Source organism: Argiope bruennichi, chromosome 2 (genome assembly GCF_947563725.1).
Source record: "Argiope bruennichi chromosome 2, qqArgBrue1.1, whole genome shotgun sequence".
NCBI lineage: Eukaryota > Metazoa > Arthropoda > Arachnida > Araneae > Araneidae > Argiope > Argiope bruennichi.
Window position 1 is genome coordinate 115958044 of NC_079152.1, and position 23188 is coordinate 115981231.

The 23188-nt window shown below is 28.5% G+C and overlaps 1 protein-coding gene across 2 annotated transcripts; it reads right to left on the reverse strand.

The window, feature by feature from the left end:
* Positions 1–5082: 5082 nt before the first annotated feature.
* Positions 5083–9059, reverse strand: LOC129956720 (uncharacterized). 2 transcript variants are annotated; one of them, XM_056068662.1, is made up of 3 exons: positions 7719–9059; positions 6386–6454; positions 5083–5906 (listed from the first exon to the last, which is right to left on the reverse strand). In XM_056068662.1, the coding sequence occupies exon 1, from the start codon at positions 8775–8777 to the stop codon at positions 7776–7778; it is 1002 nt and encodes a 333-aa protein (XP_055924637.1). In that variant the 5' UTR covers positions 8778–9059; the 3' UTR covers positions 5083–5906; positions 6386–6454; positions 7719–7775. The 2 variants fall into 2 exon arrangements, with proteins under 2 accessions (XP_055924637.1, XP_055924632.1); XM_056068657.1 differs by lacking the exon at positions 6386–6454 and having other exon boundaries at positions 5087–5906.
* Between the last annotated feature and the right edge of the window lie 14129 nt (positions 9060–23188).

A 23188-nucleotide genomic window follows, 5' to 3' on the forward strand; every position in this document is an offset into this window, starting at 1 on the left:
ACTTGATTTCTAGAAAATTATTTATCAAGTAACATTATTAAATATTGTTTAACGTGTATATTTATTATTTGAAATGCGTATTTGCTATTTGAAATGTATATTTGTTATTTGAAATGTTTTTTTTTTCATATACTTTTTTTCTTGCAATATGTTTTTATCATATTTTCTCTTGCAGTATGTTCTTTTTCCTATGTACTCTTGAATTTAATTATTGTATAGTATTTTTTTAGTAATTACCAGGTAATTCCTTTGAAGTTAAATTTACAGTTCATGTATAAGTATAATTATTTACTCTTGGAAATTTTGATGAACTCCCTGGTTCATCCGGGGGCAGGATATTAAGAATTCAGCTAACCACGTGGTTTGCCTGGGCGGAGCTAGCTGCCAATCATGTAAATATCACGTGGTCTCCCTGTTGATGTTAGTATATTTTTTTGCTAGTAGAAGCGAACTTGACTCCTGTACTAGGGGGAGTATGATCTCTGCTCTCTCTCCCGAGAAATTTTATGTGTAGTTCTCTAGGCCTACTACACTATGGCGTAATCATGTGCCTTTTGTTAGTGCAGTGGAAATGATTAATCTGCAATTAATATAATAATATTTTTTATTGAAACAAAGCATTTTTTGTTGTAATATGCTTACTGAAAACAGAGTCACTGAACATTTAAACCTTATGGGCACTAAAGAATATATTTCTTAATTTATGTAATATCTCAAGAATTTGTCAACAAAATTTTTTCAGATTCGTCTTGAGCAGGTATATTAATTAACAATGTTTAATTTTAAATGCATCAAACACTAAGAAAATAAACAGAATCGTTTAAAATAATCGGTCGAAAACAGGTTAAAAAAATTACTTAAAAAACGATGAACTTAAAACTATAAGCATATACAAAAAATATATAACTAACATAAATACAATTTAATTACAAAAGCATACAACTAACCTAAAAATAATTTAAATCGAGTCCGCTTCCGTTGAAATGTAAACAATCAGAATTCAATGCGCATGCGTGAATTTTCAACGCCAGTTACGGTAACGCAAATGCGTGAGTTTTTCTACGCCAGTTGGGGGTAACGCTATGTAGATTAGAAATTTTTAATTTCCTTTAATCAGTTTTATTTTAATTCAAAAGTACTTCAGAATGAATCTGAAAGATCTAATGCATAAAACATTAAGAAAATAAACAGAATCGTTTGAAATAATCGGCCGGAAAATGTTAGCCCTAGCTCCATTGCTGTTGGGGAAAAAAAAAAAAAACTGAAGCCTTACTCATTTGGCGATGGGGAAAATGAAAGGATTTTTTTGGCGGGAAAGTTAGTTTTTAATTAATAATTAACATTCTAATTAAAAATTCAACCCCAGGTGCATATTCCCGACGTCCAAGGTATACACGTACCAAATTTGGTAGTTGTAGGTCAAATGGTCTTTTCTGTAGAGCGCCAACACACACACACACATTGAGCTTTATATATAAGTATAGATAAATAAAATATTATCACTTCATTTTCAGTGCCGTAACAACAGGGTCATTGTAATTAGGAGGCGCCATGGAAACGGAGCATTAGTTTAGGTCATTTTTTTTTATTTTTTAAAAATATGACGGAACCTAAAATTTTAATAATAATAATGTCCTTGCTGATATGCTACTAATCATTACACTCATAAATTATACTTTTCCCAATCCTTTAGAGATGGATATTCTCTTTTACTTCTTGTGCTTTAAATTCAGAGTAGCAAGACTGGCAAAATATCAGAGATTCTGACCAAAGATGTTATAAATATATAGGCACAGAAATACTTCTACTATCCGACATTTGAGCACAAAACAATTAGGCACATTATATATTTGCTCAGCATACTGTTAAGCCACTTACCTGATCTCCAAACTGATGGCATGAATTCAGTGGATATTTGTAAATTCCACCATAATTTTTGTTACGAAATTTCCGGGGTTCGTTTGGATAGTGGGGGTTATATGGTGTGAAGAACGCTCAATCACCAGGCGGCAGTAGAAAATAAAAACAACGACGTTTATTTACACGAAGACACACAGGACAGCACAAAGACGACAACTATATACAGCACAGAAGACGATTATCTTCAGCAAGGACGTGCAGCATACAACAGACTCTACTGCAGACAGTAGCACACAGCTTAGTTCAGCACTAGCTTCACTCCGTCGCTGCTCCGCTTAGCTCTGGAAGGCCAGTTCTTTATCGTCGATTCCGACTACGACGACGACTCAATTCACGACTACCCTTCTCTGTCGCTTCCGACTACTCAATTCACCCTACTCCCCGGCAGCTGCAGCTCCTTTTATAGGTCTCAGGAGCCGGGGCTAGAAGCCTCTCAACCAATCAGGAACGTTCGAGGCATAACTCGGTTCCTACTGGACGATCGGGAAAATTCTCGATGTTTCGGGTATAATCAATTTTGGCGCCAAAGTCGCCAAGCTCTGGGACCTCCTATGCTGGGAAGCAGTATCACAGGTTCGTAACATTATATATAACAGTAATGATGAAACCAATGTAAAAATGTCTATATGCGTTACAAAAAGCTTTTCTATCAGATTTTATAGTCCTCAATACAACCTTTATTTTAAATATAAATTAATCGAATAATACATAAAGAATTTTGAATGAATATACCTAATCTCATTAACATTTTAATACATTAGAGCTAAAATTAAGTTGAGATAAAAATGAGTATCCTCAGCCTAATGTAATCACGAGTATTACAAGAACATGATGATTATCTGTGTTCTAAGGTTCTAGTTTAGATTCAAATATTTAGAATTATAGTATTTTTAAACTTATCAATCATTCTTGAAATTTTTTAATTCTAAATATAAAAATGTATATATTCATCAATTAAAGATCATTGTACAAAATTAAATAACTCAAACAAAACATTGTCTCTTCTTTTTTTTTTTCTTTTGCAAATGTAATTTTTTTTTTCTTTCAAGAAGCTGTCTTGGAGCATTTTTTTAAAGATTAATGAGTTGATAATTAACAAAATTATAAACATCCAACAAAAAAGGAGTTAATTATTTAATTTTTTCTATAGTTATATTTTGTTTTTAAAATGGAGTTTGGCTCTTTATAATGAAGAGCTAAATTTGTCTTCTTAAAAGAATAAATATCAACACTATTATAATTTTTCAAGTGGAAATGGGAAATTTTTCTATATTATTTTATAAAATAAAATTTGTATAAGTTTCATTTTTAAAAAAAATCAATATTTATTTATAACAAAAAAAAAAAAAAAAAGTGGTACTTTTCAGAAAGTTTGGATTGCTCATCAACAAAACAGCAAGTTATCAATGTTATTTAAAATTTAAAGGTATGTTTATTTATGCTGAAATGATAAATACAAAGTACCAAATAAATATAAAAATCTTTCATTTGCTCCTGTAATATTCTCCAGTAGAACAATTGAGATTTGCTTGCACCATTAAATAATAAGCATAAGAAAACTTTAACAGAATAACATTACATATTGTCCTAATTAAATGTTATTAGTGTTGACATGTGATTTGAAATCCTATGAATAGATTTAATGAAACACCACCATTTTAATTTTAACTGTATCAATTAAAAATAAAAAGATAAATTATATTCTTCAAAACAGTTAATATCATTAGATCTTATTTTCAAATTTAGGTATAAAGTTTTTAAAATATTTAGGAATGATACCCAAGAATTGTTATTAATTTTATTGTTGGCCTGAAGTATGATAATTTTGTGCAATGATCAGAAGCAGATCATTTTCAGAGGACTTTAAAAAGTAGATGTAAAACAATATAGTGACACTGCTTCTTGTATATGACGTCAAATATAAATATCAGAATTCTTTTTTCTCCCCCCCCCCAATAATAAGCTTTCTTTTGTTAATAAGAATATTTCTTCGGTTGAAATTTATAGATTGGGTAAAAAAAAAATGATGAAGTTTAATGGCAGCAACTGTAAGTATCAGACAAAGCAATTTCTAAATTCATATTTAAAATTTTATTGAATATAATTTAAGAAATTCAGTGTTCAAAAACAATTGAAGTAAAATATAGAAAATGATATTAAAAGTCATTTTTAGCAATTTATTTAAAGTTCCATTTAAATGCAATCTGTCATATAATCAGAATTAGCTATTATAATTTAGTGCTAAAAAAACAGACTGATCATGAAACTAGATAATTTGAGCTGAATGTCCTAACTTGATGAATTATCATTTAATAAAGAAGAGTTAAAAGATTATCTTGCCCAGCTATCACTTAATAAAAAAGACTTAGAAGTAGAATATCATAAAGAAAATTAGTCCTATATGAATAACTTATTATATAGGACATATATTCATTTAAAAATCTGATGTTTCAAGAAATTATATTTAATCTCTCAGTTTTTTTTACACACAATAACAGCCAAAATAAAAATACTATATATATATATTACAGTGTTTAAAAGTAAATAATATATTATTTAAATTTTAAGCAATAATACATTATATAAATTTTAATGCAAACCAGATAATGGGTTTTGTCTAGAAAAATAAGAGAATTACATTGGATATATATATATATATATATATATATATATCAAAAAATACAACAGTTAAAAAATTGTATAAATGATAGATGTGTAATTATAATTAGAATCGCATTTGTAGCATTTACTTTGTTTAATGTATCAACGAGAAAACGATGAAAGTTTAGGTTTTATCGCAAATTTAGAAAGTCCATAAGATACAAAAATTACTTTTTGAAAACTTATTTGTCTTATATTAAACCAAATAAGCAGAATTGTATAGTACATTAAAGATGAGTCCAATTCAAATTAATTCATTAAATTAATGAAAAGTACAAAAACAGGTGTCATTAAATTGTAATTTAGTCTGGAAACAAACTTTTATCAACAATTATACTAACTCTTGAGTCTGCTTTGATTAAAAAGTTTATTGACTCTGAAAGTAATTAAAAATTTATCATTATTTTAAAGCTGTATCATTTCTTTAAAAATACACTTCCTTTTAAATTCAGCATCACATTTTTTAAGCAGACAAATAAAATAAAATAAGAAAATTTTCAAGAAGTATTAGTCAACTATTATATAGCACCTTGTCAAAATGTTGTAATTTCTGTTCTGAAATTCTGTAAATAAAAAGTGAAGTATAACTCGATCTCACAAATATGATTTTCCATTTTATTTATCTTTGTATAAAATGTGAATAATTGAAAATGGTTTATTATTAAATAAAAAGGAACTGCATACTCTTTTATCCATATTGTAGAACTTATACAAAATCTTTTTGGGAGAAGTATAAAAATAGAAGTATTACTAATTCCATTTCTATTCATGCTATTCTTTTAATTTATATTTTCTTGTGATATGTGTCGATTCTACTACATTAAGCAAATATTCATATTTGGCAATGAACAGGAATTTTAAAATTCAGCATTGATAAAATTATAAAAGCACTTTGAAAAAAAAAAAAAAAGCCTTGAGGGCAGTGTCAACAAGCAAAAAAGCCGCATTGTTGATCGTTGCCATTGCTGTTTGAAGTGAATAAAAACAAAAATAACAGCATGGGCTTTAATGTGCTCTATGAAAAGCCATTAATAATTTTTTTATTAATTTCCAATGATCATTATCTAAATATATATGGAAAAATCAAAGTACTTATTAAGGCTAACATAATATTTAAAATAAATGAATCAAAAATGTCATTTATTTTATCGATTAATAACTGATAACTTCAATATTCTATAGATTTTTCTATTTGATTATTATAGAATACTTGCTTTTTTTACATACCAGCCCTCTATCAGAGGCATTAATTTGGTCATTGTCAATTTATGAAGACTTTATTTCATTTTCATCTCTTCTTCCATTCATTTAGGCTTGAAGATGTTCTGAAAATATCATTTATGATTATTTTCATTTCGATAGCTTTCAAATTTTATCCAAAATTCAAATACCCTTTTATTCAATGATTATTAGAATTGCTTTGTTGTCGCTCTTATTTTCTTTTTTGGAAACATTTAAGAGGGGTTATTATTTGAAAATATTAAGAGGGATAAAAATGTTTTGTTTCTTTTATGTATTACAATATTTAAGGTTTTCATTAATGAAATTTTATACTGCATACTAGTTATGTCATGCTAACTAGCTTGATATAATTATATACAAGTTGGGGTGAGAATTACTGTAAAAAGTCTTTATACTCAACCATGATTATAAAATAATGCATTATATTTTAATTGCCTTTCTCCGAGTTATAGCATAAACATAATAGCATCTACAATTAATTTATACTGGTTATTTATTTGAGATAAATGCCAGGAATAAAAACAAAATACTCAATAATAATATGCATTTATGAAACATTTACCTCTTTTATTCAGTGCAATTTTATTATTTGCTGATTTTCTTCTGGTCTGTACTAATACTCCTCTGAATCCTTGGAAAAAGTAATAGAGGCATAATACTGTATATATTATTGTTAATTCATTTAAATTATAATTATTCTTATCTATAAAATATGCATTAACCAAAGGCTTTCGAAGCTGTAAAAGAAAAATTAGGTTAACAATTAGTTATACAAATGAAAATTAAATAAATTGTTTATTTTTAAATACCTTACAAATATATAAAAGTGATCAAAATTAGATTCAAAACAATGTTCCATGATTGCATATAGATAAAGAAATAATTGTAAATACAAAAAATAATTCTTCTTTTCATTCAACTTTTCAATAATTAGTAAATTGTATCAAATTTATTTAAAATTATAAAAAATGCTCTCTTGCAAGATTTGCTAAATTTGATATGTTTCATGTATATGCCTACACATGTTTTATATTTTATAATCACTGGTATCGTAACTGATATATTGAATCCACTTTCCATGATAATTACGTCACTCAATTTTTATTAGTTAGAAAGATTATATATACAAAATGAACAAATTCATTATAATTCAGAAAATTATATATATATAAGATCGAATAAAAAGATATTTTAATTCACATTTCAATTACTATCCAGTTATTGACAAAAATCTATGGATAGACAAAAGGCGGGATAAAGCATACTAAAAACATAACAGCTTAAAATTTCAAATATAATACTTTCTTATTTAGAAAAACTATAAACATATTTTTTTATATTTTTTAAATTACTTACATGATTGGTTCACTTTCAATGTGGCAATGATTTAAATCTATCAAGATTGTTAAAGAGGAAACATATAAAAAACGCATTTTTTTAAGTATCTTCATCAAAATGCATTATGAAAAGCAAAATTATTTAATATTTTAATTTGTAACAACATTTTTATTTTTTATTTTATAGGAAATTTTATGCTTGATTATTGTAATTTAGGAGATTTAAAATTACTTCACACACTATTATACAGAAAATATTTAACATGAAATATTTACTGGCTAGTGTAAAAGAGAAAAAAATTCCAACAATCAAAATTTAGATTATAAAAGTAAAAAAAAGTTTTTTCGGTACTCTTCTGTTAGCCGGGCGTAAGCGGAAAATCCCCAAATAATGTAGAATTCCGCCAAATTTCTTACGCCAAATTCGTGTTTGGTTCACAATTGGTGACATTTGCGCCCGGCTAACGGAAAAGTACCGTTTTTTCAAACCTCATAATTAAAATTAGAAAGACAATAACAAATGATAAACAATTTCATATTAAAATGAATTACATTTACCTTGATTTATAGCTGAAACCAGAATGCACCAGTGATTCTGCAAAAAATTGTCATTTTTTAACGATTCACGAAAATATTACTTCCTGTTGAACCAGGAAAATGTCGTCGTTGTGTACGAATATTCTCAAAGTTTTCAATTATTGTTTCAACTCCAGCTGTAGCTTCTGATTCAATAGTTTTTTCACCATCTACCTCGATTTCACCATTAGTATCTTTAACTTCTTCAGAAACATTATCTGTTGTAAAAGGAAAGTACTGTCGTTGAGTACGTATATTTACGTAATTTTCAATTTTCGTTTCAATTCCAGCTGCTGCTTTTGATCCATTAGTTCTGCCCTCAGGTTCATTTGCAATTTCTTTAGTAATAACATCTTTCACTTCTTCAGAAATATTATCTGCTACAAAAGGAAAATGTCGTCTTTGAGTGCGTATACTCTCATAATTTTCAATTTTTGTTTCAATTCCTGCAGCAGCTTTTGATCTAATAGTTCTGCCTTCAGGTTCATTTGCAATTTCTTTAGTAATAACATCTTTCACCTCTTCAGAAATATTATCTGCTACAAAAGGAAAATGTCGTCTTTGAGTGCGTATATTCTCATAATTTTCAATTTTTGTTTCAATTCCTGCCGCAGCTTTTGATCCAATAGTTCTGCCCTCAGCTTCATTTGGAATTTCTTTAGTAACAACATCTTTCACTTCTTCAGAAATATTATCTGCTACAAAAGGAAAATGTCGTCTTTGAGTGCGTATATTCTCGTAATTTTCAATTTTTGTTTCAATTCCTGCTGCAGCTTTTGATCCAGTAGTTCTGCCCTCAGATTCATTTGCAATTTCTTTAGTAATAACATCTTTCACTTCTTCAGAAATATTATCGGCGACAAAAGGAAAATGGCGTCTTTGAGTGCGTAAATTCTCATACATTTCAATTCCAGATGTAGCTTGCATTTCAGTAATTTTATCACTCCAGGTGTTGGCTCCGTCCTCAGTGACATCAGTAAGCCAGGGGGGACAGTGAAATTTCTCTTCCATTGACAAATGACAGCTCATTTCTGATAGCATTTCCCATAGACAGGGGTGACACTGTTGTCTCAATCGCACTATTTATCTTTATGGGATAGACGAATCCATCGCAAACCGTACTTTTCACTGGTAGGAATGTTTCAACGAGAAGGGCACCTCGATCTCGATGATAGCTTATCGGGGCACCCGTCCTTGGAGTGGGATAAGTGTTGTCATTTATATGTTGAGTTGCATCATACTAGCGTCTCAATCGCAACGTTTATCCCTATGGGATGGACGAATCCATCGCAAACCGTACTTTACACAGGTAGGACCGTTCAAGTGAGAGGGGGCAACAGAGATAACGTTGCCATTTATATGTTGAGTTGCATCACAATACTCAGTCACAACGCTTTTCCCTATGGTGTGAGAAGGAATGGTATTTTATGGACGAATCCATCGCAAACCGTACTTTACACAGGTAGGACCGTTCAAGTGAGAGGGGGCAACAGAGATAACGTTGCCATTTATATGTTGAGTTGCATCACAATACTCAGTCACAACGCTTTTCCCTATGGTGTGAGAAGGAATGGTATTTTTTCCAAACGATGTGCTACATATCTTTCTACTTATTTAATGGATATTTAATACAAATTCCTTTTCATCGTTTATAAGTGTTCCTTTGTATATTATTTCACTACAGCGAATGCTAGAGAAAAATGACATAGTGTTAATCGTTCAGTACAAACGAAACATTTGAGACTATTTATTTTCTTCAGGTGGCTTTTATTTGTTTTCCACGTTTTATTATTATTATTATTTCTATTACTGTTTTTAGATGGTTCTGAATTTCCTGATATTAAGGAATCTTCAAATTATTTAAAAGTACTTTTTGCTTAACGAATGTTTCCATATTGATACATCTTCAAAGCAGGTGATTTAGTGATTAAAAATAAATAACTTAACATTAATGTATTTTATGTCAATAAATATTTATCCTATATGTATAGCTGAACATGTTCAATGGTTCCTATGTTAACTGAGAGTACATTACAAGTTCTATGCTTAGCAACCATTCATACCTTGGTTTCCTTAACGATTTCCAAACAAACCAAATGAAAACAAATATATCATTTTCTTAACCATCTCACAAAAATCAGCTGGTATATAAATATTAAAAACAAGTTTTAATCAAAATACTTTCATTCATGTTTACTTTGTTTCCTTGACGTTTCAGACTTGCTACAACTTTGTGTCCATCCAAACTTATTATATGTTCATTTTTTTATTAAATAATATTATAAAATTACAGAAATATATTTCTGCTCATAGAAAAGAACATGTTCTTGTATAAATACTATTAAAAAAATAGAAGTAACTATTTTCATTGTATTCTTGTAATATATTTTATTACATAAGTTGATTCCGTTTAAAAAAGTCAAATAACACAAATTAAGTTTATTGAAATTCTCAAATATATTTTATGCTTTTGTGAAATGCTTTGTTTCTAATAAAGCTGCAATGCTAATTTTTTAAATAATTCGATACACTAAACTAATCGAAAAATTAAATTGCTATCGAATAAAAAAAATCCCTAAAAAGTTAAGATTTGTGTGTAAATTAAGTTAAAAAAGTATTTCATTTCTTATGCAATATACCATAATAATAATAATAAAAAAAAAGTTGATTGCAATAGATATTTTATAGAACATTATTATTATTAAAGTTTATTAAATAAAAAATTTATATAAAATATCTATGAAGTTCTGAATTCTTGAAAGATGAAGTTCTACAGATTCATTAGTTTATTTGGTATAATATATGAGCCAAACTATGGTATGTAGCATTTAACCAAATAATGCATAGAGTTGTAAGTAATCAGTAGTATTTATGTAAATATCTTTGTTTACATTATCTAATCCATAAAACAGGACTATAAAGAAAAAACTCATTTATTATATTACTTGCATAATTTTTTTTGTTATTTTTATATTTAACAGTAGCTCAAATTAAAAGAAATATGCATTAATTTGGAAAGAAAAATTATTTTACTCAATAAAATTATCAATTCAGTAATTGTAATTAAATTATGCTTAATTTTTTATGTGATTGCTAATGCACAGATGTCTTTAAACAATTTGTTATTATTTTTTTAATAATCATGCAAGAATTTGTAGTACAAAATAATTAAAAACTGAATAAATATTCATTGATTTATTACCTATTATTGATACCTTAATTCTTATATTTACACTTTTGTTGAAATATAAATTATACAATGCATTAAATCTTCTGTAAATAATCATGCAAATATATATTGTTAAAACTGAGAAATTTATTTTTTTAATGTACAAATAAACATATTAATTATCAATGATACTTATGACATATTTCTCTGATAAATTTCAGTAAGAAATAAATTCATTCTATTAAAATTAGTTTGGTTTTGTACTTTTCTTTTTTATTGTGAATTTCCTTTGTTCAGTGATATTTTTGTTTGCTGGCAATTTGGATGTTTCAGGTTATGCATTTCGAAAATATGCAGCACTATGACATATTAAGTAACATCTGTTCTTTTGATCAGGAATATATATATATTCAACCCTATTTATATTTATGACACAATGAAACCAACCAAGATTTTTCATACAAATTAATAAATATTGCAATTATTCACCAGAGGAAGAAGACCGCATTACTTTATTCTCAAACAGTGTAACTATGATTCTGTGAAACTAAACAGCAACATGAAAGAAATTGCCATTAACACATTTATTTACTAGTATATTTTATAGTTATATTAAGCTGACAATTGATGAATTTTATTTTTTATCACTCTAAACTACCTAGTTATGATGTGAACTTATTAAAGTTTAGTCTAAAAATTGTGGAGTAATACAGTGCTATGTATTATTTATTTACTTTAATTTTTATTTCACATGTTCATTTATTTGTTCGGCATTTAATTCTTTATATTACACTGTCAAATCAATAAAAATTTGGCACTTGATATTTGGCCACATTTCTATTTTCCCACGTGTTATTGCTTTATTCAAAATCCAGTATTAGCTTGTTACTTAACTATATAGACTTGTCAGGATATTATATTCATTCTCCTTAACATGAAAAAAAAAATAACTGCAGCATGATTTAGCAAGTAAAATCAATTCTTCCCAAACTATAGGTTATTCGGTCCAATTTTTCTTTTTCTTATATGAATTCTTAGAGCTTTATTTCATCACATTTCAAAAAAATTTGTATAATGAAACTATAGGCTGACCATAAAATAACTTTGCCTATTTGGGGGCATTTACAACTAAAATTAATAAACAGAATTAAGCCAAATTCCATTAACACTCTTTAATGGCGAAAAAAAAATCATATGGAGACATATTTGTACTACTGGAATCAAAACATTATTTTGCTCATATGGAACATTTTCAATATGGCACTCTTTCATTTATACAATATATTGTACTATCAATCTTTTTTTTTTTTTGTGAGAAATTTAGTTTTCTGTGTCTCCCACAGTCTATATATGCAATTTGGTTCCATTCAATTCATTAGTTTACAGTTGTCTCCAAACAAGGAAATTTACTTTATTGCCTTTCTGTATTCCAATTAATCATCAATAAACTGACATAACAATTTATACTTTATTAATTGATTCCTATGAATTGTTTATTATAAATTGATTCAACGGCCATGTTTAGCTATGTTGTTTGGCTAAGAAGTATATTATTCAATTGAAAAATGGCAGATCTTATATATATATATATATATTGAAATTACGAACATGCTGAACAATCAAGCTTTCTACATTTGTATAATATATTAGTTCAACATCTAACATTTTATTTTAATCAATGTCATTTCTGTTTAAATTATTAATGAAAAATGTAATAAATTAATTTTTTTTAAGTAGAGGTTTATTCCTTTCCTATTCACAGTGTCAATAACAGGCTCAGTATTATGAATATTCTAAACAACTAACAATCAGCAAAACCATTATTATTAATCTTTCAATAATTTTATTTTGAAACATACTGAGAAAGCTTCAAGTATAGATATGAAACTCTTCATAATATGACTTTAACAGTTAGAAAAACAATATTAAAAAAACTTATATCCTCCAATATGATAGCAGGAAATTATATTTAAATAATTTTATGTAACTGAATATAGCCTTGTACGAATTGTCGCCAGAAAATTCGACTTAAATAGTTCTATGTTTTAAAAAAATTACTACAAAATACAATTCTTTGTGAGTTTAACTCATTAACAACTGCAGCTTATTTTCAAATAACATTAATTGGGCTTATAAATAACTTTATTAAATTAAAACATTTTAAGTATAGTTACAATTATGTTATAATTTATGAATGATTAATTTGTCCCAAAAAAACTTAAATTACCAATAAAACATGAATTGAAATATAGTTTTATTTCATGCATTATAAAGGTTCATCATATTTTTATAGCTCATTTACCGAGATTTATATATTAAGTAAAAAAAAAACAGTTTGTTTTATTTGTCTAGATGAGGGGAATAACTTGCAGTAACAAAAAATTTATTCAAAAACTTTATAAACTTATAATATATTACACTCAATTGGAATATAGTAAAGTAAATCTCAATCAAATATTAATTAAAAATAATAAATCAGAACACATATAAGAAAACTGATTATTGAATAAAGGCTTGCCTTGATATACAATGAAAATTACAATATATACTTACTCAACATGCCATATCTATTATACCATGATATGATTGCTATTGCTTATCTTTTGTTTAGTCAGCTTCATTTCAGTTAGAAATAAATTGAAGACTGAATAATTGAAAATAAAGAGAAAGATCTAAACACTTTCCCTCAGTTAATTGTGATATCAAGTTTTCATAGTGAGCACTTATTATTAGGTTTTGGTTTCATGTCTTCTGCACAAAAGTAATATAATGACCAAATAAAAAGCAACATATATGGAATGGATAATGATTTATTTTCATATTAGATATATGGATATAAACAGATCATATAATGTAATATCAATATCATATTATCTCTTCATTCACACTGAAATTTATATATTTCTAACAATTTTATATGATCTGTTTATGAAATACATCACAAGAACAAATTTGTAAACTGCAAAAAACACCAATTACAAAGATAAGAAATAACGATTTAAAAATAGACATTAATTAAGGGAAATTTAAGATTAATTATTTACACTCACTAAATAACAAAACTGTTTTTAACAAAAAAAAAAAATAGAAAAAACCGATATTCACATACAAAAGCAATGACAACATTTTTCCACGTGCTCATCCAGAAACGATTCAACTGAATCGGGAAAAGTATTGAGCTACAACTCAACATTTAAAACACAGAACTTATCCCTGGTGCCCCTCTCACTCAAACTTACCTACCTGTGAAAAAGTACGATTTGTGATGGATTCGTCCATCCCATAGGGATAAATATTGCGAATGAGACATTTTGAGATTGTTAGACATAAATTCGATTGAGACACGTGCGTATGTTTTTGTGACACAGAAACATAGGTACGTGAATTGGCACGAAGCCAATTTCTCATTGCCATGACAACGATGTGAATAGTAGGCTGGTTGCATACACAGCGTTTATTTCCGCTGCGGATATTTAATCGTTATCGCTCCCAGAAATCGAAGGTTTACACACACGGCGGTAAAATTTCCGTCGCCGTTGTAAGAGTCTTTACATTTAAATTTGTTTGTTGAAGAAGCAGTTACATTTTATCTTGTTTTTTCGCGAGCTGAAAAAAGCACAATTATTTTTACGAAGTCGACATTTTCTTTCATATATTTTTTTTTTATTTGGAACGATTTAAAACATAAAGAAAAAGAAATCCTTTCATTCGCATACATTTATAGCTTACTAGCAATTTAAGACATGTGGATGTATAGCGTAGAAATATAAATTACTTTTCAAATAATTAAATAGTGCTTACTATTTTTTTATGAAAAGCCCGTTCATATATTGTTTTGTTCAGATTTTTTTTTTTTTTGTGTGTGTGTTAACAATAAAGTTTATTAAATAAAATGAACCATTTGAAAATGATTTATTCTCTTTTAGGATATTTCAAAATACCCTCTATTAACACAATATATTCCACGATATCTCATTAATGTTACATGACATTCTGTTACTGAAGATTCTATCATATCTTCAATATAGTTAAGGTATGATTGTAAAAATATTGTGGGTATTTTGTACTCATAGGAGTGACTGGCTTATCGTTTTTCTCCTATGATGTCTTTAATTTTCCAATCCATAAAATCCATTCTTAATGTATCCAATCAAAATATTTTCATACTCTATGGAAATAGGCTTAAGGATACTCTCTTAAAATTTTTTTTACTTCCTATATATCAAATGAATCTAGATAAAATGCATTTTTAAATGCGTCAGTGATATATTAACATATTAATTAGAATATTTAGAATAGTTTAAATAAATTTATTCTGGAAAGTCAATATTTTTATTTTTACCATTTCCAGCAAAGAGAAATAATTATTCAAAAGTATTATCAGCAAAATCGAAGCAGGAGTTTACTTATTACACGAAATTTTACAAGAAAACAATGTTTGCATATTGAATCAAAAATGCTTTGCAATTCTGTAAACGAGTGGAAATGGACTTTGCAGAAAATTGACTGGTTACTAGAATATTTTTAAACTTTGTTGTATCTTTCTTGTATCTGGCAATTTCTTTTTATGAGCACTTCTGTTTTAAATTTTATGTTTTGATGTAAGGTTTTGTGTGCGTCGTAGAATTAGATGTCCGTAAATGTAATTAGATGTAGTTAAAGTAGATTAAAAGCTTTCTGTACGTTTTTGAAGAGTATTGAGTTTTATATACTACATCACATGAGTATTGAGAATTAGGAATATTGATCCATAATAGAGTTTGGAAATCTATATCCGACAGCCTTCCAGAAACTTTTTCGCTCACAATCTAATAAAGGTAATTTAATACATTCATATCAATGGGGTCAATTCATGTGACGTAAAAGTCGCATGCCATGTACTTCTTGCGCATGGCATTTAAGCTTCATCCGCGCCACTCGCGTCGATCTGTCTGCCATTTACGTTCTCCGTCAAGTATGAAGCGGATTTTTTTGTTTACATTTGAAGTTATAAATTTTGAGTCATTTTCTTTCCTAACAGAGGAAATACTGGTGTGCTGATGGATACATGCTTTAATGCGAAACACAAGAGTGACTGTCATGATAAAATGTTTTCTTATTTTCCTTTCAACAATCCTGACTTGGGTTGATAGCTTTGGTATAGATTTTTTTCAAGCCTTCGAAGTCGGTGATATGCTCCGATCATTTTGAAGAATTCATTCAGTGTGTGTCTATTTATTAAATATAGCTGTTCCAGTAATTTGTTAGAAAATCTCTTCAAAGAAAAAGAAATAGGTAAGCGATTTGCCGTCAAAAACAAACACAAATTCGTGAGTGCATTTCTAATTTACTTTATTCACATTTGAGGAAATTTCTGATAATTTTGAATATGCTTGGAAGGTTTTAAAATGTTTACATGAATATTAGATTGCATTTTTCTACAAAATCTTATCTAAATTTAATTTATGTAAGTAAACAAACTCCTGTTGCAAAAATAACAACTGCCACAATGCTAAACTTAGATGGAAGTGAATATTACTAGTTTTCTAATTACATTTGCAGATTTGTGATAGATTGAAAGTGAATTTATATCAAACAACTTTTCTATTGTTAAAACTGAAATGTCAATAGTTTATTGTATTTAAAGTGAAATTGACTGTTATCATAATATCATGTTATACCATTGTGCACCTCAGTGATTTCTGTTATAATAAATACAGGTCTTTTCATTGAAAATCAATTTCCATATCAGCATTTATTATATAATTTTTATTCCCAACTTCATTGCTATATGCATGTTTCACTTTTTTTTTTTTTTTTTTCTATTTCTTTAACATATCAATTTGGAATTATAAAATTCTGTGAAAGTATAAAAGTGTTTCTTTCAACTCCTCTTTATATTTGAAGATATATATATATATATATATATATATATATATATATATATATATATATATATATATATATATATATATATATATATATATATATATATATATATATATATATATCATGACCTTATTCTTGTTTATTAAATTTACTGTATTGTATGTTTTTTTTTTTATTTTGTGATATTCATTCAATGTAACTTTAGCAATTAAAAAATTTTCATAAATGTTTTCTTTAAAAGTATATTGTTCAACATTATGTTTTTTATTAGTGATAAAAAAGACTGTTATTTAGTATCTAGGATGTTTCTATTGAATAAAATTGATTTCATCATTTACATTGACATTCTTGTCATACTGTGTTTATATTATTTCTAAATGTCTAGAAAAATAAATGTTGATAAATAGTAAATAGTTTTTTGAATTAGTGAGAATAATTGAAAAATACATTTAATAATATTTTTTTCAAATAATTATCACATATATTTTATCTCTCTCTCTCTATATCTAATATATAAAATTCTCGTGTCACAGTTTTCGTTGCCATACTCCTCCGAAACGGCTAGACCGATTTTGATGAAATTTTTTGTGCTTATCCGGTATCTATGAGAATCGGCCAACATCTATTTTTCATCCCCCTAAATGTTAGGGGTAGTCCATTATTAATTAAAAACTAACTTTCCCGCCAAAAAAATCTTCCATTTTTCCTAACGCCAACTTTTCCGCCAAAAAAATCTTCCATTTTCCCCATCGCCAAATAAGTAAGGCATCAGTTGTTTTTTTCTCCCAACAGTAATTAGGCTAGGGTTAACATTTTTCGACGGATTATTTCAAACGATTCTGTTTATTTTCTTAATGTTTTATGCATTTAAAATTAAACATTGTTAATTAATCCATGTTTCAGATTCATTCTGAAGTACTTTTGAATTAAAATAACACAGAATAAAGGAAATTAAAAATGTCTAATCTGCATAGCGTTACCCCAACTGGCGTAGAAAAATTTACGCATTTGCGTTGACGTAACTGGCGAAGAAAATCCACGCATGCGCATTGTTCTGATTTTTGGCATGACAACCAACGGACGATTTAAATTATTTTTAGGTTAGTTGCATGCTTTTGTAAGTAAAATGTATTTATGTTAGTTATATATTTTTTGTATATGCTTATAGTTTTAAGTACATCGTTTTTTAAGTAGATTTTTTTAAACCTGTTTTCGACCGATTATTTTAAACGATTCATTTTATTTTCTTAGTGTTTGATGCATTTAAAATTAAACATTGTTAATGAATCGATCTGTTCATGATGAATCTGAGAAATTTTTGTTGACAAATTCTTGAGATATTACATAAATTAAGAAAGATATTCTTTAGTGACCATAAAGTTTAAACGCTCAGTGACTCTATTATCAGTAATCATATTATTAAAAAAAATGCTTTGTTTCAGTAAAAAATATTATTATATTAATTGCAGATTAATCATTTACACTGTAATTTAAAGCATAATTTCTACGAGGGGTAACAGAAAATAAGAGAGATATATATCACGCTATAACTGAAGGCCTTTATAATATTATGAGTGAATTATATGACTATCAAAATTTGAAGTTTTAAAATATTTTGCTGAAGAATCTATTAAAGTTGGAATTGCGTAAAATGTTTAATGGTACGACCGGAGTTTTATCCCCTGCTTGGCGAAATTTTTAAAAATCGCAAACAACGGCCTTGCGAAATGTTCAAAAGCAAAGAAGCAGATGTTCAATTATAGTGCATAATAAAGATTGCCAGCTTTTGTGCGTTATCGCAACTTGGCGAAGAAGGGGGTTAAACTCCGGTTAAACCTATTTAATTATTAAAATTTAAACGAACATTGAGATTGGCGAACCGGCTGGTCGCCAAAGGCGGCTAGTATATATATATTGTTACGAAATTTCCGCGGGTTCGTTTGGATAGTGGAAGTTATATGGTTTGGAGAACGCTCAATCACCAGGCGGCAGTAGAAAATAAAACAACGACGTTTATTTACACGAAGACACACAGGACAACACAAAGACGATTATCTTCAGCCGAGATGTGCAGCATACAAAACAACATAAACAGCAGCGTACAACAGACTCTACTGCAGACTAGAGGTGGGTCGTTCGCGAACGAACGGGTCCTCTAAGTGAACGAACTGAATCGGGTCGCTATCTTCTGAAGAAGTCGTTCGTTCTCGAACGACTGTGTGGACCCGACTATTTTCGTTCATTAGCTGTGTGGACCTGGCTATTTCCAATTTCCATTCTCGAACGACTGTGTGGACCTGGCTATTTCCGTTCGCGAACGACGGTGTGGAACTTGCTAATTTCATGCGTGAACCCCCTACAGATAAGAAGACAAATGCCGAGCGGCGGAAATGCCACCTGTTTATTTTCTTCCCATTTTCTCAGCAGGGTCGTAAAACAGTGAGGGGCGATTTTGTCTTTTTAACAATGGTTGCTTCCGTTCCCACTGTCACTGTTGATTGGTGTCTCCAATAAGTGCTTGGGGGTAGTTGCTTAATTTACAGTACGCGTTCTGCATCTACTAAAATCTCTTGCTAAAATGTCGGGTTATCGGAAAGTTTTAACTCAAAAAGAAATTAATAAAATACTCTGTGAAGATTCAGATGAATCTCATTTGATATAAGTGATGAGGAAGATGCTGGATTTGACATTTCAAATTCTTTTCATGAAAATATTTCTACCTTGTTAGAAAATGATTCTGATACCGAGGACGATATTGAAGTTTCTGAAAATAGATAACTCGGGACAGATTATTGAATGGAAATCAAATTTGATAGAAAATAAAATTATTTTCATTCCGAAATTCGACCAACTGTTAGGCCCAACCCATAATTTACAAATATCAGAATGTATGTAAAAATAATAAATTTAAAAAAATTAATAAATTAAAATGCTTATTGTTTCAGAAAATTGTGTTTAAAATAGTATTAATTATTTTTCAAAACTCAATCTCTCCCGTACCAGTTCTTGAAATAGTTTTAATTATAAAATAACAAATTAAATATTCCTTCCTAAAAGAATTTTGCAAATCATTTGAAAATTGACTGATATATCTTTTGTGCATTGCTTAAATCAAAGAACATAATTTAAAAAAATGCTAGCAAACGTTCTCTTCTAACTATTACTATGGGTATGCAGAATCGTTTGGAAGGGAAAGAAGAGGTTTTGATTTGGATAATTTTGGCAGGATACCTGCAAATTTTAATTGGTATATATCGACCAGAAAAATACTATTTTTTTTCCATAAAATATTATTTGCCCTGTGTTACTATTCTGTCATTTTAAATTAATAAATTTAGTAAATTTTTAAAATTTACATCGTTAATGAAGTTTTTTCTTAGATATGAATCTGCATATATCTTAATAAGTTTCCAACATTAGAACATTATTCTCTTTATATTCTAATAAATAAATGCAAGCAATTGCTTTGGGTATTAAGTAATACCAAATTAAAATTTATAAGAAATTTTAAGTACTTACAGTAAGTTATTTATATCAATAACTTTTAAAATGAAGAGAAAAACAGACAAAAAAAAAAAAGAAAAGAGAGAGAGAGCTCTCTCGAATGATTAAATTTTCTGATGCAGCAATGATTTTAATAAATATGCAAATATACTATTTCAATGTTATATTTAAACATCAAACGCGTCTTTCCGTAATTATTAAATTATAATCAAACACATCGGTAAAAAAAAAAAAAACGGAACGCCTGGAAAATCTTTAGGTGAAATTATAAAGTGTTATTAAAGTTTGTATACAACCCCTTATTCTTCAGCAGTAATTTGATTACAGGTATAGGGCGATAAGAGAACTCTTCCCACGCTGCAAATAAACTCTTGACCGCAAGAAGGGGGAGGGAGATGCTTGCCTTTTATCATTTTTACTTTCGGCTGCTTTATAAAAGAACTGCATTTCAAAGAGCAAAGGTATTCAGAGGGTTAAGAAGTGCTGAAAAGTACTTAATTTTTGCAGCAGTTTTTCACTACGCACCCTGTATTACGCAGTCCAGTTTTTAATTTAGTTAGTGAGTGTGCTTCTATTTAATTGTTTATCTTCATCAACAAGTAGTAACCGAAGTTGAATTGCTAATAGCCACGCATCATCTGTTGTATTGCCGATATTACAAAGAACTTACAGGTAAATTTACAGAATTAATTTACAAGCAATTTTTTATCTTCTATTTTCTTTTGTAAATAAAAATAATGCATGTTAAACAATTTCTATATTTTGATAAAGAGAAAGAACTTTGGTGCAATTTTGGAAAAATGCTTTTTATATTTCTTTTACTGATCAATGTAAATAACAGTATTAAAATAAAATCAATCGAAATAAAGAGAAAAATTATTCTTTTCTTAGTAGATATTGCACAAAACAATATAAATAATGGAATAGCATATTGGTCTGAGGGAAAAAAATAAATTCTTCTGCTTAACATTAAATTCGAAATAACTTTAATTTTTCAAAAAATGATAAAAATTTCTAATAAACGGAAATGTTTTTGTGTGTATGCTGTTTCTAAGCCAATCTATGGTGTGGAAAAAATACTAGTTTTTTTTTCTATTTTTAAATTTATATATGAGATAGTTTTCGTGTTCTTTCATCTTTCTTTCTAATTACATACCATTTATTATTCAGGTAAAGCTGATGTTTAAAATATTGTATGCCAAATTAAATGTTATGGATTTAGTTTAAATATTCTTATCAATTGAAAAAATATTTCTTCTGTTTGTTCATTACATTCTGTCGGCTCAAAAATAATTAAAAAATAATCGTATCTATTCCTTGAAATATGGATTTTCAAATTAATTGATATCAAAATAATTTGTCATCATTCTCCTTTTGTTTTTAATCACTGTTGATACAAAAGAATTGTATCGCATTTGAATATCTATTTCAACATCCATTACTTGGGTTAAAAGTAGCATCTAAGCTGGATGAATGTCATTTTTAAACTGTTTTATCTATAAGATGTATAAAAATATTTTTTTGTATTTAAACAGAATGAAATCTTCAAGAAAATCCAGTCCCATGTGGAATCATTTTGAAGAAAGAGCTCAAGATACAAAAGCAAAGTGCAAATATTGTGGCAATTTAGTCAGCTACACTGGCGGTTCCACTGGTAATTTGCTTCGTCACATGAAGACGCAGCATATAACCATACCTCTAGATGTGAAGAGGCAAGATGTCAATATATCTATTAACAACATTTCTGTGGGAGAGGGAAACACAACAGTGAATGAGGAACATCCAATTCCTTCAACATCTCGAGATAGTCCTTCAACATCCTCAGCTAACATGAAAGGAATTTGTAGGCTCAATGCGGACTTAAAAAATTATTTTACAAAACCATTGTCGATGGCTAAAAATAAGAAACTGGATGAACAATTGCTTAAAATGATAGTTAAAGAGTACCAACCATTCAGTTTGGTAGAAGATAGAGAATTTCAAAAATTTGTCCATATGTTGTGCCCAAATTATAAGCTGCCCACAAGGAAAACATTATCAAATACTATTTTACAGACCTGCTATGCAGAATCTGTTCAAAAGGTTAAAGAAAATATTAAATTGGCTCCAGCTATCTGTTTAACTATGAATAGCTGGACTTCCATTAACAACGAAAGTTTTTTGGCCGTAACAGCCCATTTTATTGATTCTGCCACTCAGCTAAAAACATTTTTGCTGGACTGTTCCAAATTAGATGCAAGCCATACATCCTCAGAACTGTGTAAACAAATTAAAAGAATTGCAAGTGAATGGGAAATAATTAATAAAATTGTTGCCATTGTAACCGACAATGCCTTTAACATCGTCGGAGGAGTGCAAGAAAGCGGGTTTAGAAGTTTGACTTGTTTCGCCCATTCTCTCAACCTTGTTGTAAAAAAAGGACTGGACGAAATAAAATTCGTGCTGGAAAAGGTCAAAAGAATAGTGGAGCACTTTAAAAGGAGTTCTAGCGCGCTTTCAACCCTTCATAAAATGCAAAATCAAATGAAATTGCCAAATTTGAAATTGAAACAAGACGTTGCAACTCGCTGGAATTCCACATTTGATATGCTTACGCGCATCCAAAAAAATAAAGAACCACTTCTTTCGACAGTTGGATTATTACAGCTGCCGGAAGAATTTAAATTAAATCCTAAAGAGTGGGAAATAATTGATCATTCAATAAATGCTTTGGTAGTGTTTAATGCTATCACAGTAGAAATCAGCGCTGAAACAACTGTTTCAGCCTCAAAAATAACTGTGTTAGCAAAATTTCTTTCAAAGCATGTGAATTCTTTGTTGGAACAAACAGCAGTGCCAAAAGAAGTTAAAAATATGTGCCAAATTTTCAAACAAGAGATTCACAAAAGATTCTTTGCTCTGGAGAGCAATG

Bases quoted from the DNA above. Each gene is read 5' to 3' on its own strand.
- LOC129956720 (XM_056068662.1), bottom strand. From the start codon at position 8,777: ATGCTATCAGAAATGAGCTGTCATTTGTCAATGGAAGAGAAATTTCAC.